Genomic DNA, 17488 nt, shown 5'->3' on the forward strand with positions numbered 1-17488 from the left:
ACCAGTGACACAAACCAAAAGTATGGCTGTTTTAGGGTTATTTCAGTGAACATTTTTAAATATTAGGTTTGTTCTATTTTAATGGGGGGTGAGGGGAGATATTGTTTAGTGTCAATACAAATAGGGTCACTAAAGTTCATTTAGAAGAAAACAAAAACAAACTGGAAGAACCCACTTTGGTTCAGTACAATTAAAATTATAGATTGTTTGACAATGATTTAGCATATATTCATCAACTTTTAAAATTAGTTTAATATTGAATAAAAATGTCTATGTATGTATGTATGTATGTGTGTGTGTGTTTGAGGGGTCCTTTGCTTCATATTTTAAAAATCATAGAGTTAAAGTATGGGCAGTAAGGTGGCTCAGTGAATACAGTTCCAGATTTGGTGTCAGGAAGGCTCAACTTTATGAGTTCAAATCTAACCTCTGTCACTTATTAGCTGTGTGACCCTAGTTAAGTAATTTAACACTTTGCCTCAGTTTATTTATCTATAAAATTAGATAAAGTAGGAAATGGCAAACCACCCCAGTATCTCTGCCAAAAAAAACCCAAATGGGGTCACAAAGAGTTGGACAGAACTGAAAAATGACAACAACTAAAAGTTAAAGTATGCTAACAACAGGAAAATGCCATCCTCTTTTTTTCAGAAGGTAAAGAAGGAAATAGACAACAAGCACTGAGTACCTACTATGTGCCAGAAATTCTGCTAAGCTACAATAATTCAAAGAAAAGCAAACCAAGCAAAACTAAACCAAATAAAAGAACCTGTTCTCAAATATTTCACAGTCTAGTGGAGGAGTTCACAGTTTACCAAAAAAAAAAAAAGAGTTTGGAGATAGAGGGGAGTGGAGAAAGGAAGCTATATACACATAGCTGAAATGGCTGAAAGGCTACACCAGAATTAGGTAAATTATTTGGGCTTGGACAAGGTGAAAAGATTCCAAGACACTCTCCATAATTATTGACACTAGCCAGTCTCAGATGTATATGCTATTGGGGGGGGGGGCGGGAGGGGGAAATAGGGGGCAGGGCATGATCTTTGTAGTGGTTTTATCTCTTGTCAATATTATATTTTCCACTGTGCAGTTTCACTCTAGTCCCCTGGCCCATTTTTCTATAGGCGAAGCTAACAGGACTACTTCTGTTCTCATTTTTATTTCTGTAGCTGTGCTACCATTATAGAGAAAGAGTCTCAGAAGTCATCAGTCATCTATTCAAAGATTTTGCAAATGGGAAAACTGAGGCAGAGAACTCCAGGTCACCTGCTACTCCCTTAGTCCCTTGACAAAACCTACCTCTCCTGCCTCATTCATTCCAGGGATTCTTTTTCACTTTTCTAATGACTCAACCACCATATTATAGGGAGGAGAAAACAGAAGCCCACAGAGGTGCTTTTTCTAAGGTCATAGAGCTAGTTAATGGCCTGTCTTATCCTTTGAGACTAATCCTGCATTTCATAGGATCACGGGATAACAGAGCTTAGATTTAGACCTGAAAGGGATCTTAGAAGCCATCCAGTCTAAAGTCTAACCCCTTCATTTCACAGTTGAGGAAACCGGAACCCAAAGACGTTAAGACTTGCCCAAGGTCATACAGTAAGTGGCAGGAAGTGGAACTTAAAAGCAGGTCTTATAACTCCAAATCCATTCATTTAAAATAAAATTGCTACATTCTAAAATACGATTTTCGGTTTGTTTATTTTATAAAATAATGCCTAGGATGACGTCAAGGAGTTGGCAACACTTTTCAGCCTCTGGCAACCTGGGACAGCTCCGACTGACTGCCCAAACATATCAACCTGTCTGGTTCCCACTCGCTCCCCTCCCGTTCCCCAGATTTCCACTGCAGAGACACCCCGCAAAAGACTGCTGCAGTCCTTCCAGCTTCCAATCCCCGGTGAGTGGAACAGAGGGATGGAGAAGCATTCAGAAGGGAAAGGCAGCTACAGCACCGCTGAACCCAGCATATAGGAGAGAGGGAGGGGCCAGAGGGGGAGGAGGGAGCAGCTTGACCAGGGTGCAGCACTGGTTGCAGCTCCCGCTGGTCAATTTCATCCAGAAGCTTGTCCTGGGGCTGAGAAAGAGACGCCTGTTTGGGAGAACCTGTGCATTTGCGGCCAGTCCTCTGGAAGACGAATGGAATAAGTGGGAGGTGGAGAAGAGGGAGGGAGGGAGAGAGAGAAGGACAGAGGGAGAGGGACAGAGAGTGAGAGAGAGCGAGAGAGAGAGAGAGAGAGAGAGAGAGAGAGAGAGAGAGAGAGAGAGAGAGAGGGAGGGAGGGAGGGAGGAAGAGAGGGAGGGAGAGGAGAGAGAGGCTAGGAGAGAGAGAGAGAGAGAGAGAGAGAGAGAGAGAGAGAGAGAGAGAGAGAGAGAGAGAGAGAGAGAGAGAGAGAGAGAGAGAGAGAGAGAGAGAGAGAGGTGAAGGACGATTCTAGAGGAAAGCAAACGATAACCGTGGCTTTTGGAACTAGAGCGAGCCCTAGTGCGGGGTAAGTATGAAGCTGGGCGCGGACTCGTAGCCTTGGGAGGTTTGTAGGGGGGCGGGGGAGGTGGAAGAAGCAATCACAGAAGCCTGCTCTCCATGAACCCATCCTTCTTGCCCACAGCTCCTTACCAGGAGTTCGAACCTCACAGGTGGTTCAAAATGTGGAAGGCATTGGGTGGGTGGGTGGCTCTGCCCCCGAAAATAGTTGGCAAACTCGATCCCCTCGCCACCTGCTTTTCGGACACCCAGAAGAGAACCCTGAACACCCATGACCGGAGATCCCAGTAAGACGCAGCTAGTTGCTTTGATTAAATACCTGCCCAGCTAATCAATTGCAGGCCGATTGGCAACCCTATGTTCACTCCTGCTGCTGGTTCTGTCCCTGTGGGAGGAGTGAGGAAAACAGTTGCTTTTGGAGAGGGCATTCAGAGATAAAGTAGACAATCGTTCAGCATCTTCCGACACAACACACACACACACACACACACACACACACACACACACACACACATCAGTTCCCTAAAGATGTAATCATAATGATATAATGCTTGGACAGGTCTCCAGTTCTTTCTTCAGCATGGAGTTTTTTTGTTTTTGTTTTTGTTCTTATATTCTGTTAAGACTGACAGTGGAAAGTTTGAGACCCTGTTGGGCAAAGTTACAAAGTTGTGATGTGGTCTGTGGCGTACTTTTGCTAGTGGGTGCAGCTCTCTGGACTGGGAAGAAAACAGAAGAGTACACTAGAGAAAGGGAGGGAGAGTGGATATGCAGAGTACCTAGAATGACCTGGGATTGGGTGCAGCAAGAACTGAGCCCTGAGATTTTAGATCAGTTCCGCTTGTGTCTGAAGCCCTAGCCCTTTGTCACTGCAAAGCTCCACCATCTAGTCAGTCCAGGAATATCCATGATTAATTAGGTTAATCATGGGGCTAGCAGCTCTAGCTCCGTGATTTTGGCTTAGCCTGCCCTAAAACTTGAATCAATACTACTCAGATTGTTTAAAGTGCCTTTGACCCCTTTATGATATATTCTCTGTGAATACCTCTAAAGAGATTAGTGATTTGCAGAAATATACTTTTAAAAATATTTTTCCATTATTATATTTTCCCCAATTACACATAAATGCATTTACTCTTAAAGGATATTTGTTTTTAAAGAGTACCCAGAATATACTCTGCTTTGTCAATAGCTCTAGTGAAAGGCAATAGAAAATCTTGCTATTGATAGTTAATCTATGCTGAGATGTACTTTCCAAAGACTATTTTTGCTAAATGTTTATGGAAATGAATGCTGCAAGCAGAACATATCTAATCAAAATGTTTACAAAACGCATATTTGACAACCAGTGACAGTTAGACTCCTTTTGAAGCTGACTTTCATTTCATCAGGCATCAAGGCTTGATTTTAAACCTTTCCTATTCTAGAGTCTTAAGATAAAAAAAATACTTTTGATGTAAACATCCTTAGTCTGTCATTAAATCTGGACACATTTCTCTAAGCTTGAGATTTAAAAGGAAAATTTTCTTGTCCATAAAATATGTCTGCAAAAATTTTTTACACTCTATGAAAAAGTTTATTCTTGAATCAATGTCATCTCCATCCCCTATCTTCCCATATCTATTCCAATTTATTTATAAATATTAAGGTGGGCTTTAGAAATGTTTGCTTTTGGATTGATTTGTTGTTGTGATTGTCCCTGAGGGTTCAGAGTTGTTGGATCTGCAGTCATGTAACCACCCAGGGTAATAAGAAAAATTATTAAGAGTACCTTTTACCACTGTGGCACATTTTTACCTTGTTTCCCATTTCTGGGAAGCTTTTTGCTTCTGCTGCATTATTGGATGCTGAAAGATAAGAGGGAGAGGTAAGTTAACCTTTGACAAATTTGAAAGGACACGATTACTGGTGGATCCATCTGATTTTTGTTGCTGGTTCAAATTTCATACTAAAATTAACTAGACATTACTAGATTTAATGGAAACCTTTTTTTTTTTTTGCTCATGTCATGTCAATGGTCCAAGGTTTATTTCATTTAGTATTTCTTTATTTGGACAGAACTGTTTTTTAAAAGTTGATTGTTAACACTATTATTGTTTACTCATCATCATTTATATTCTCTTTAAAGTGTAAATGAAGAGTGACTTTCATGTGAAATAAAAAAAATCACTTGATTGTAGAAGAACACTGCATGCACCGTTTTTAACCTAAAAAATATCAGGAAAAAGTATGAAAGAGCAATCTGATTGATTCTCAAACCTGAAAATCACCATACCTACTAGAAGACACAGAATGGCCCTGCATCAAACCATCGCCACTAGATTTCTTGAAGAATGGTGCTTGGATAAATCACTGTCTGGCTGCAGGAAGCACCAGAATGTCTGGAAAAAAATGAGACAAATACGCATTGTAGGGCTCTTCATGGGTATAATGGCCATTTGCACATTCTCACTTTCAACTAGTGCCTTTTTCAAGATAGAGACACAAAGCACAGATCAGGCCAACAGTTTAGGTCATCCGGAGTTAATGTCTGGATACCATCAAAGAACTCTGTTAGACTTCAAGGAGAAGGTTCAGGATGGTACTCCAGAGCCACTTCCTATAAAATATGAAAATGAAACTGAACATGCTCAAGGAGACTATCCAAAAGACTTCTTTTCCCTTCAGGAGCGAAGAAGAGGTGCAATAATTCTTCATGTCCTTGGAATGATCTACATGTTCATTGCCTTAGCCATAGTCTGTGACGAATTCTTTGTTCCTTCTCTGACTGTCATCACTGAAAAGTTGTCCATTTCTGATGATGTAGCTGGAGCAACCTTCATGGCTGCTGGAGGCTCAGCTCCAGAACTTTTTACATCTCTGATAGGAGTCTTCATAGCTCATAGCAATGTTGGCATTGGCACAATAGTGGGCTCAGCAGTATTCAATATCCTGTTTGTCATTGGGATGTGTGCGCTGTTTTCAAGAGAAATCCTATACCTTACCTGGTGGCCACTCTTTAGGGATGTCTCATTTTATATTGTTGACTTGATCATGCTCATAATTTTTTTTCTGGATAATCTCATCACCTGGTGGGAGAGCTTGTTGCTGTTGACAGCTTATATTCTCTATGTGACTTTCATGAAATTCAACGTTCAGGTGGAAGCATGGGTGAAGCAACTGCTTAATAGAAACAAAGTTGTGAAAGTAACTGCAGCCACACCAGCAGCAGCAACAACAGCAACAGCAACAGCAGCAGCAGCAACAGCAGCAACAGCAGCAGCAGAGACTGATGCAAAGGTTGGTTGTGTGTTCTTTATTGCCTTTTTAATCGTTTCAACCAATATTCTTTTTAATATCTGCCATTTGTGAAGTTGTGGATAATGGTAGACATCATGAATAACAATTGAGTCAATAGAGCATTATAAACCCTTCTGAGCTGGGCATTAGCCTCTTGGGGTACCCAGGCACTCAGAGCAGCAACCGTGGAGGTGCCATCAGGAAAAATTCTCCCTCACTGTCTGCCCCCCCCCTCACCATTTTATAGAATGGAATAGTGAATGGTGAGTAAAAGCTGAGCCAGTTCCCCAATTGCTAAAGTGGTTTTAGGAGTGATACTTCTTATGTCATGCAAGAATGTAGTATGTTCTATGGAATCATGAACTAGTAGCTGTTCTGACCTCAGGGATTAGGGTACTATAAATTATTGACCCAACACAAGCATAGGGTTATAAAACTATAGGTTCACATAACTTGTAAGGATGAAAAACAAGGCAAAGATGTACATTGAATTCATGACTGTGTCCATCTTCTCCCTTCTTCCTTCCTGGGGACAAAATGCTGGAGTGGCAGCAGGTCAAATGCAACTCATGTGGAGTAAAGGATTCATCAGTGTGAGGAGGCAGAAAGCTGCCTCAGAAGGTGCTTTTTATATGGCGATAGGGATACTAGGGACTCTATCATCAATGCAAAATCTTCCATTATGTATGAAACAAAGAAGCCTTTCTGTTCTAGCTATCAATATGGTACTGACTAGCAGCATCCCCAATTCCCATGTGGTTTATAATACTATTTTCTTCACAGCTTAGAGATTTCCTCTTTGAAATTCTCTCTGAATCCCAGGACCTTACTTAAACCCAGGAAATATGCATCGGTCTGGCTATATAGCCTATTATGTATTTACCTACTATGGTACTTATGGGAGATAGCATGGTTTATTACATGCAGGGCCTTCCTTGGGGTCTAGAAGATCTGGCCTTAATGCAAAGAAGCCAATTGAAGGCAATTATAATAGTCCTGGTGAGAGATGATGGGGACCTGACCTTTTCTGGTAGAGTACAGAAAAGATGCACGTATGAGAGATGTGAAGGAAATTGATTGGATGTATGGGCTAAGGAAAACGAGAAGTCAAAAATGAGATTGAAGATGTGAACCTAGATTATTGAAAGAATGCTGTTTGAGAGAAGGGTTACAAAGTTACAATATCTGAGATTCAAGTTACAACAGATCCATATCTACTCGTCTTTTGTCATTCAGTTGGTATCACTCAAAATAAAAATAAAATAAATGAAAATGAAATAAAATGAAGAAGGGGGAGGCAGGACTCTTACTCTTACATTTGCTAATCCAAAATGCAGATCCAGTCTTCCAGTGATTTCTGCCATAGGCAGGTGGCACAGAATTTGGAGATAGAATTTCACTAAAGGCATCTCCACAGCTGCTTCTCTGAGTACCTGAATGCCTAGAGAGATGAATGAATGCTCAGTTCAAAAGGGATGAGATTGGGGACTTCCACAACATAGATAGGGATCAGTCTAGGGAATTGTTGTAGGACAACAATTGTTGAGGCAACCTAGAGTGGGGATAGGATATGACTCATCTTCCCACCCTCAAATTTGCTTCTCATATGTCCCTTGTGGTAAGGCAATGTGATACCTTTTGGCAGTCTAATGGGAAGCATTTTGGCATTAATGGAAAAAACACTCAAGTTAAAGTTAAATTTAAAATTAAAGTTAAAGGCAAACCTTGGTTCCAATCTCACCTCTGCCACTTGGTAACTGTGTAAAAATAAGCAAATCTTTTGATATCTCTGGTTTTATTTTTCTGCTCTATGAAAACAGAAACAATAATAATTATAGTATCTGAGAGTCGTAAAGATTGAATAGACATTTCATAGTTAACAATGTAATTTTTTAGTTATATTGGCATCATTAAAAATTAGCTCTTTAAAAGGCGTTTTGAGAAAACATGATTTTTGTCAACAAAGCCATGTCACTGTAACTTTTGAGTAAGTTGAACAATCCATGGTGAACATGGTGATAATAATATACGTTGCCACAACCAGTCCTCTTGTTCTATGCACATGAGCTTCTACTGATTTATTGGCCAGAAAGCATTCTGGATTTTCAAACCACATGGTCATCCTTACTGTGTTAAATGTTTCTGCTTTTTAGTGATTCATTTGGATATATTTTAATTAAATATGTCCTAAAACAGAATACTAGATCTTTATTAGCTTAGGAAGCAATTTCTCCTATTTGAATGGTCAATCTAAACTTCAGGCTGGGAGGGATCATGAAGCAGGTAAACATAGGGTAAGAAAAGTAAATTTGTCATTTTATTTTACTACAGAATTACATTTTATGTGTTGGAATGTGATTGTGGAGATTGAGAAACTAACACTGGAATGCGTTCTTGAGTCTGATTTTAAACAGAGAAGCAAATACATATGCAAAGTTGTCATACTAGCATCTGGGTGAATTTTTATGTATACATAAAACAAATGTTAGCATGGGGGTGGGGGTTTTATCTCCAAGAAAATAATAAGAATATTTTGTTAAATTTACATTAGTCTTTGTCAGTAAAATATGAAAACAACCTTTTTTTTCTTTTTTTTTGCAACTGTCACAAAAATGGTAGTAAAGGACAGGACATGACAATGATAATTTTTTCTTCATTTTGAAAATAGATGGGGTTTTATGGATTTTATATGGTTTTCATCCTATGTATTTTATCTCAATACATGGTTGTCTGCTGGAGAATTAAAAAAAGAAAAAGTGACATAATGGATAGATAATATGGAAAATTAGTTTCAAACATGGAGTTTGAAAATTCTGTTTCAGTGCTCTTAGTCTTCAAGTCAAACTTATCTCTCATTAAAAGCCTTATCTTTGAGATATGCACACATCTAGGTCCCAGTTCATATACATCATGAGAAGTAGTCCTGTTAATTATAATTTACATTGTATATCTCCATTTAGCTGGAACTAATAACCATATTTCATATAATTGTAATTTCAAGTTACAAGAGATCACTTCAGGAGATGAATTATTCACGTTATTTGGAATCTTCCTGTACTATTTTCAAATTCTTTATTTCTCTTTACAAAAACATCATAACCTGATTATCCACTTATGCCAATGAAGGGACAGGGGGATGCATAAAAGACCTCAGGGAACTACAAATTCCTCTTACCATTACCTACAAAAGGCTTGAGGTCTGTGCTATAGGTTATAAAGTTCAGACACAATCTTGCCTTTAAAAGTAATCTTTTAAAAGCTAACATTTACATTGTTTTATGTTTTATGAAGCACTTTTAAGTGCTCAAAAATGAGGCACTTTTTGTCTCATTTGACCTTCCCAAAGATTTTGTCAGAGAAGTAGTGAAAGTTTTGTTGTTCTCATATTAGGGGTGAAGAATTCAGAGGCAAGTGACTGAGCCAGGGTCACAAGCTATGGAGTCACACAGCTCAGACTGGAAATATTAGAGTGTGCTGTCTATAAACATTGTATCCTAATCAGTCATTTCACAAATGTTCTCTTAGCATATTTGACTTTCATTAAAATGGTAGTTTTGATGATTTTCACTGAGAGAGAGAGAGAGAGAGAGAGAGAGACAGAGAGAGAGAGAGACAGAGAGAGAGAGAGACAGAGAGACAGAGACAGAGAGAGACAGAGAGACAGAGAGAGACAGAGAGACAGAGAGAGGGGAAGTGAGGGAGGGAGGGAGGGAGGGAGGGGAGAAAGATGAACAAGTGACAAAGCATGAGAAAATTGGAATGATTAGTGATCATTTAAGTAGAGGCAATACTCCCCACCTTATGACCCATCAATGAATGGTTCTTCTTGATAGGGGTTCACCCTCCAAAAGTACAGATTACAAGAACAGTGGGAGCTTGTATTTTCTGCATCTTACAGTCAATTATGAGACTATAAATCATCTTTTGTAGAACATCATTTTTAAATTTTTGAAAGACTGGACATTGCCTCAATGTATGTGTTTGTAATTTTTTTGTTGTTGTTCAGTTGTTTCAGTTGTGTCCAATTCTTTGGGATGCCCTTTGGGGGTTTCTTGGCAAAAATATTTTGCCATTTCCTTCTAGCTAATTTTATAAATGAAGAAACTAAGACAAAAAAGGGTTAAGTGACTTGCCCAAGGTCACATAGCTAGTAGGTATCTGAGAAAAGATTTGAACTCAGGTATTCCTGACTCAGTCTATCCGCTGTATCACTTAGTTGCCCAGAAATCCATGTACAGATAAGTCTCAGAAAGTTATATTATATTGAAATGAAAAAGCTTTTATATGGGTCAGTAGTTACTGATGTTTTCTTGATTAGAAATTTTTTAATACAAATTATTTTTTCCAGCCATTTACTATTCTCCCTGCTCTCAGAGATTTTGATCTCTGAATGTCCTGAAAATCCAGTTATCTCTTATATGGATTTTATCTGTATATACTTAGTCTAGTCCAGATGTTTTTCAGACTTTGTTTTCTATAGGATCATTTTTCCTCATCTAATGCCTTGGAGACTGTGATGTTAAAGCTCAAATGCAGTAATTTCACTGTCAATGATGGAAATAATAGTTTATTCTAATAATCAGGCAGCTAGATGTATCAGTGGCAAGAGTACTGGACCTGGTCAGGAAGAATGAGTTCCAGTCCACACACAGACACTTAATAACTGTATAACCCTGGGCAAGTTATCTAACTTCTCTCTGCTTCTTTTTCCTCATCTGTAAAATTGGGATAATAATAGCAACTACCACCCAGGATTGTTGTGAAGATAAATGAAATATTCATAAACTGCTTTGAAAACTTCAAAAGGCCATACAAATGCTTCTTCCTGTAGCTATTATCTTTTTCAGATCGTTTCCATTTTTCCATATATATTGCCCTCCTCCCAGTTTTATAAATTGCTCTTGACATGACCTATCTTAATTCTATCTTTTGCCATTCTTTCTGTAGGATACTTTGATATTCCAACAGATCTATGGTCTCATAAATGGGAGAGCTCTCCATTAGTACAGAATAGAAATACATCTATGCTTTCTTGTTCTCTTTGATTTGTGTCCAAACCTTTCGACATATGATCTACTCAATGTGGTGGAGACCTTTTGGTTCTCAATATTTTGTAAATACCAGTGAAGCACTTGGATTTTGCATCTGTTTTTCTTCACTTTCAATATACAACTTCTTTTCTATTCCTACTTGCCTAAGTGTGTGTTCATTTATATACATGTGGATCTCTTTGTACATAGATAACTGATAAGTGTGTCAATGCGCAGAATAATATTAGAAATGCAAAAAGCCTTTAAAGTAATCAAAATGAAGCAGAGGGAAAACATACTGACTCTTTAGCTTAATTTTGAAATACTAGCTCCATCAATTACAATTGGGCCAGTGACTTTGCTTCCTTATGCTTCAATTTCCTTAGTTGCAAAATGAGTGTTGAATTAAATTCTTTTTGAAGACTCTTACAATTATAAACCCCTAACGTTTAGTTCAAGACTTTCTTAATATATCTTATTCATGAACATATATATACAAACAAAGGGAATAGATCTACTGTCATTTCATTGCTTTAGGGACACCCCCAGTGAAAAAAAACACCTCTACCAATGCAGACTGGCATTTTCCCCTGCAATTTGTAATCTGAAAGAGTTGCCAAGAACCCCAAGATGTTGAATGATTTGCCTAGGATCACACAGGAAATATGTATCAGAAGCAGGACTTGAACCCAGGTTTTCATGGTTTATAGGCTACAACTCTCTCCACAACACCATGTTGCCTACAAACCATGTTACACAGTGATATGCATAAAAAGAATGTTTTCACATGTGCATATTGAATTGGTGTAAACTCACACACCAAGTATGTATATAAACATACCAAGTATACAGGTTGAATATTCTCATAACAGCAAGTGTACATATCTTAAACACATATGTAGACATAAAGGGTATTGTGTATGTATATACATGGACAGTTAGGTGGCCCAGTGTATAGAGTGTCAGAACTGGAATCAAAAAGACTTCTTCTTCCTGGGTTCCAATCTGGTCTCTGATATGTTCCAGTTATGTGATCCTGGAGGGAAAAAATGGCAAAACTGTCCAGTATCTTTGCCAAGAAAATCCAAAATGGCGTCATGAAGAGTTTGGACATGACTTAAAATTCATAAGATTCAACAACAATACAATAATGTGTGTACATAATGAGAAGGTACTTCCACTATAAAATCATTTTATATGGAAATTATATATATGTTATGTTTAATTTTAATGTGAAAACAAAAGAGAAGAAAATCATGATAGTATTACCTTCCTAGAAATACATATCACTAAGGCGTGAAATATGTCAATAATTTTACAGCTCAAGCATATATTTTCTTTTGCAAGTCATGTTCTAAAGTTAAGGTTTAAAGAAAACTTTTCATCACTATTAATCATTGTATATGTATATGTGATCAATGATAGCAAAATTTACATAGTTTTAAGAGTTATAAAAATCTTCATGCAATCATGTGAGATGAGTACAGCAAATATCATTAATCCCATTTTAAAGATGAGAAAATTGAGCTGCTAATAGTTTGTGACTTGTCCATTCTGACTCTACATTCATTGGAATTTGCTTGAAACCATGAGTAGAAAAAGCAAATTAAAGATGTGTTTATATTGTTACCTAATATATATTCTATTCTTCAAAAGCACTAGAAAATGCTCATATATTTTAAGTTTAAAACTACATAATTTAGAAGTAACATGATATCCTAAAGAGATCCCTGGATTCACAATCAGCAGAGAACTAGCTTTGAGCCCCACTTCTGACATTTACTAGTCACATGGCCCTGAACCAGCCACTTAATCTCTTTGAGCTTGTTTCCTCTCTAAAAAATGAAAATAATAATAATATAGTTTACCAAACAGCATTAGGAGGATCAAAAGAAATTTTTATATAAGATCATTTTATGAACCTTAAAGCATGCTTAAATGGTAATCATAGTGATACTGCATTTTATTAAGAAAATTTCAGTAATTTTATTTCTGAACTGGATGAAAATGTTTCTTGGCAATTGTTGTTGAAAGCATAAAACACTAATAATTTGGGAGCTTTGTTGTAGTCTACACCATATAAAAATTGTATCTATATGTAATCAAGAAATCAGGAAAAAAATTAAAAACTAAAACAAAACAAAGAAAAAGAAAAAATCTATCCCCAAAGTATTGAACATAAGATGCACTGTAACACTTTCTTTTAGTCTATATATATATTTGGGCAGCTGCCTTGCTTCTCTCATTGTTAATATTGGCCTGTAGCCATATAGGCTACCTTTCCATCCAGAATTCACTGCCCTATGGCATTAGCAGGTAGACAATCAGAAAATAAATTCCAAACTAATTGCTTCCCTCTATTATCCACACCCAGTTCTTCAGTTCCCACTGAGAGGAATGTGGAAATAAAATTACTGTGTGCAGTGATTATTTGCATAAATATTAAACCAATTCCTTTGCTTTATCTTCTGGATCTTCAAAAAAGATATACTGAAAGATAGTTTTAGAAATTACATAATATGTATGATGTGGTTAAAACAAGATAGGAGTTGGATCTCAATCGGTCTTTACTATTTACTAGCTATGTGACCTTGATCAAATTATTTAGCTTCTCTAGGCTTCAGTTTTCTCAGCTGTAAACTTAATCGGCTTCGGTATTCCCAAAAGCTCCTTTAAGCTTTAAATTTCAATAGTTATTACAGCACTTACTGTTTTAATAATTATAAACTGTAAAATTTTTAGAAAAACCTTGAGAAATGAGAATAAAAGCTAATTTCATTTATTTTATTATCAATTTTACTTCTTTAAATTTTGGTCCTGATGCATGATTTTATTGGTGCAATAAAAAAATTCCAACGAAGGAAATGTGATCCTCCAGTAATATTGGCTATGATTCCATCACCTACAGTCTAAGAGAGACATCTGGTACACTGAGGGATTGAATTACTTTTTTCTGTCTTTTTATTAAGGGTCACACAAGTATGTTTCACAGGAAGGACTTGAATACAGGTCTTCCTGACTCTAAATATTTAAAAATATAAAAATATTTACTCATAATTTATCTGGTTTATCACCAATCCTGCATATCCAATACACAGTATTTAATTAACTTTTTGGAGTTATTAAATCCCATTATTTTTTTATTTCAAAATATCTTCTAGCTCCTTTTAAAAATAGCATAAACAAAGAGTTAAATTAATTTTGTTTTAATAATTATTTGACAACTTTATAGCTTCCTGATAGTTGTATATACTCAGATTTTACAGAACTACATCTGGGAATCATTGATACAAAGAGACAAAATTTATGCTGCTATAGATATTTATTTTATAACATTTATAACTTCTCTTTCCACCAAAACAGCAACTGGTTACCAGTTATGGTACATATGAAGAGTTCAAATATTACTTTGTTGTATTATGAAAAAATCATAAAATTATTGAAAGGGAGTTACTCTAGTTTTTTGTAGCACTGGAATGATTTTATTGAAATAAGATCTTTGAAGTCTCTCTTATGCTGCAATTTTTTTTTAACAATTTCTACAGTAGTATTTTCTGAAAAGTTTAGTGCTGTTCATGATGAATCATGGCTTCATTCTTTGTTACGAGGTGGGAAAACATTGTGGTACTATAGTCTGAATTTGTTGAGTTTCAATGCATACAGAATGAGATTCTATACTGATAACACTGTTCTATTACTTATATGTTGTCTATATCTCTGTATATGGGGTAGACTGGGTTTGGCTTGGAAAGCCGCTGTCCATGGTATCCTACGTCAAGGAAATTGTGCTATAACCTGATCAGTAGTCAGTAAAATTCTAAAGGGAGGAAGTTCTAAACATATTTACTTAAATCTGGAAGACTGGTGGCTCAGGTATCTTTTGGATCCATGTTTTCTTAGATATGTGCTTTTAAGGTGTTCCTAACACTTCTTAAACTGATTTTTTATAAATCAACTCATGTTATAAATATGCTAAGGGAGCCGACTAGTTCAAGGAATTCTATAGGGAATGTTTTTCATAAAGTAAAAAAAAATCTGTTTATAAAGTGAATAGTAATTCCTTCTGATATGACATTTTGTGAGCATATATGTATATGTGAATTGTAATAACTTTAGTTGAGACCAAGTATATTTCCATGTTTGACTTCTGTCCCAAAGTATACTTGGATTCTAATAAAATGAAAATAAAAATTTCAATAAAGGTAAAAACCTCCCCTAGGGTAAACAAAAATATTCCTCTAATAAAAAGGAATACATTTCCTGTTTTCTTCAAAGGCATTAAAATCTTGGCTCCTTTGAATGAAAATTGTTGGCTGAGTAAGTGACATGACATATTAAGGTGTCTAGGGACACAGCAGAGTAAAGTTGCTTTGCTCTCAAGTACCCTCTTTTGATGTTAAAACAATAACAATCCTATGAAATATTTCTGCCACAGTGGTTTATGGAGTGAAGGTCACACTTTGGAGCCTTCTGAAAAGAGCTGGAAAAGGATTTCATAAGTTTTATTGCAATGAATAGCACCTAATGCTTCTATTGCTCTCTTTGCCTTTCATGTCACCTTGGCCTTTCCAACCAGAGTTGACACAAACCCTAGAGTCAAGACATCTACCTAGTATCTTGTAGAAGACTAGAAGCCCAGATTCTTCATTTTTGCCAAAGATAGACCTAGAAAAAGCAAACCTCAGCTTTAGCAAAACTGATTTTAATTAAAATCCTGCTTTGCTCTGGCTATTGAGAAGGCAGTTTAATCAACAGCTTGGGATTGGTGAAGAGATTAATTTGATTTCAATTCAATAAGCATTCACTGAGGGCTTACTGTTTCCTGGGCATAAAGACAAGGAGACAGAATGGTATAAAGGGAAGACTGCCAACTTTGGCTCAGAAGAACTGGGTTCAAATCCCACCACTGATTCTTACTGCCTATGTGACCATAGACAAATTACAAGCTCTCTAGGCTTCAGTTTCTTCATCTGTAAAATAGAAAGGGGTGGACTAGATGCATCTAAGGTTATTTCTAATCATAGACCTATGAACCTATTACCTCTGCTCTTTTTGGGAAATTTTTATTTAATCGGTCAATTTAGAATAATTTTCCCTGGTTACAAGAATCATGTTCTTTCCCTCACCATCCTCCTCCCTTCCCATAGCCAACTCGCAGTTCCACTAAGTTTTACATGTGTCCTTGATCAAAACTTATTTCCATATTATTGGCATTTTCACTAAGGTGATCATTTAGAGTCTATATCCCCAATCATATCCCCATCGCCCCATGTGGTCAAGCAGTTGTTTTTCTTCTGTTTCTATTCCTACAGTTTTTCCTCTGAATGTGGATAGTGTTCTTTCATATAAATTCCTCCAAATTGTTCTGGATCATTGCATTGCTACTAATAGAGAAATCCATTACATTTGATTGTACCACAGTGTATCAGTCTCTGGGTACAATGTTCTCCTGGTTTTGCATCAGTTCCTGGAGGTTGTTCCAGTTCACATGGAATTCCTCCAGTTCATTATTCCTTTGAGCACAACAGTATTCCATCACCAGCATATACCACAATTTGTTCAGACATTCTCCAATTGGAGGGAATCCCCTCATTTTCCAATTTTGCCACCACAAAGAGCATTGCTATGAATATTCTTGTACAAGTATTTTTTCCTTATTATCTCTTTGGGGTACAAACTATGTGCTATGGCTGGATCAAAGGGCAGACAGTCTTTTAGCGCCTTTTGGGCATAGTTCCAAATTGCCTTCCAGAATGGTTGGATCAATTCACAACTCCACCAACAATGCTTTAATGTCTCAATTTTGCCATATCCCCTCCAATATTCATTACTTTCCTTTGCTGTCATGTTAGCCAATCTGCTAGGTGTGAGGTGATACCTCAGAGTTGTTTTGATTTGCATTTCTCTGATTATAAGAGATTTAGAACATTTTTTCATGTGCTTATTAATAGTTTTGATTTCTTTATCTGAAAATTATCTATTCATGTCCTTTGCCTATTCATCAATTGGGGAATGGCTTGATTTTTCATACAATTGATTTAGCTCCTTATAAATTTGAGTAATTAGACATTAGTCAGTTAGGAAGATTTTTTCCTGAATTTGTTGCTTCCTGTCTAATTTTGGTTGCATTAGCTTTGTTTGTACAAAAACTTTTAAATCTAATGTAATCAAAATTATTTATTTTCCATTTTGTAATTTTTTCTTACTCCTGCGTGATTTTAAAATCTTTCCTTTCCCAAAGATCTGACATGTATACTATTCTGTGTTCACCTAATTTACTTATAATTTCCTTCTTTATATTCAAGTCATTCACCCATTCTGAGTTTATCTTGCTGTAGGGTGTGAGATGTTGATCAAAACCCAATCTCCCCATACTGTCTTCCAATTTTCCCAGCAGTTTTTGTCAAGTAGTGGATTTTTGTCCCAAAAGCTAGGATATTTGGGTTTATCACAGGCTGTCTTGCTGAGGTCACTTACCCCAAGTCTATTTCACTGATCCTCCTTTCTGTCTCTTAGCCAGTATCATATGGTTTTGATGACCACTGCTTTATAGTATAGTTTGAGATCTGGTACTGCTAGGCTACCTTCATTCACATTTTTTTTCATGATTTCCCTGGATATCCTTGATCTTTTGTTCTTCCAAATGAATTTTGTTATGTTTTTTCTAATTCAGTAAAAAAGTTTCTTAGTAGCC

General features: G+C 36.7%; 1 protein-coding gene across 6 annotated transcripts in view; it reads left to right on the plus strand.

Annotated features, from left to right (window-relative positions):
• Nucleotides 1-1745: 1745 nt before the first annotated feature.
• SLC24A2 (solute carrier family 24 member 2) overlaps nt 1746-17488 on the plus strand; it is a 341425-nt gene continuing 325682 nt past the window's right edge. For 2 of the 6 annotated variants that reach the window (XM_056806669.1, XM_056806671.1), the window contains exons 1-2: nt 1746-1900; nt 4614-5764. In XM_056806669.1, coding sequence (XP_056662647.1) covers nt 4778-5764 — 987 coding nt within the window. In that variant the 5' untranslated portion in view covers nt 1746-1900; nt 4614-4777. Of the gene's footprint in view, nt 2493-4613; nt 5765-17488 lie in introns of all 6 variants that reach the window. The other 4 variants (XM_007498057.3, XM_007498058.3, XM_056806670.1 and 1 more) reach the window with 4 other exon arrangements.

This window comes from Monodelphis domestica, chromosome 7 (assembly GCF_027887165.1).
Source record: "Monodelphis domestica isolate mMonDom1 chromosome 7, mMonDom1.pri, whole genome shotgun sequence".
NCBI lineage: Eukaryota > Metazoa > Chordata > Mammalia > Didelphimorphia > Didelphidae > Monodelphis > Monodelphis domestica.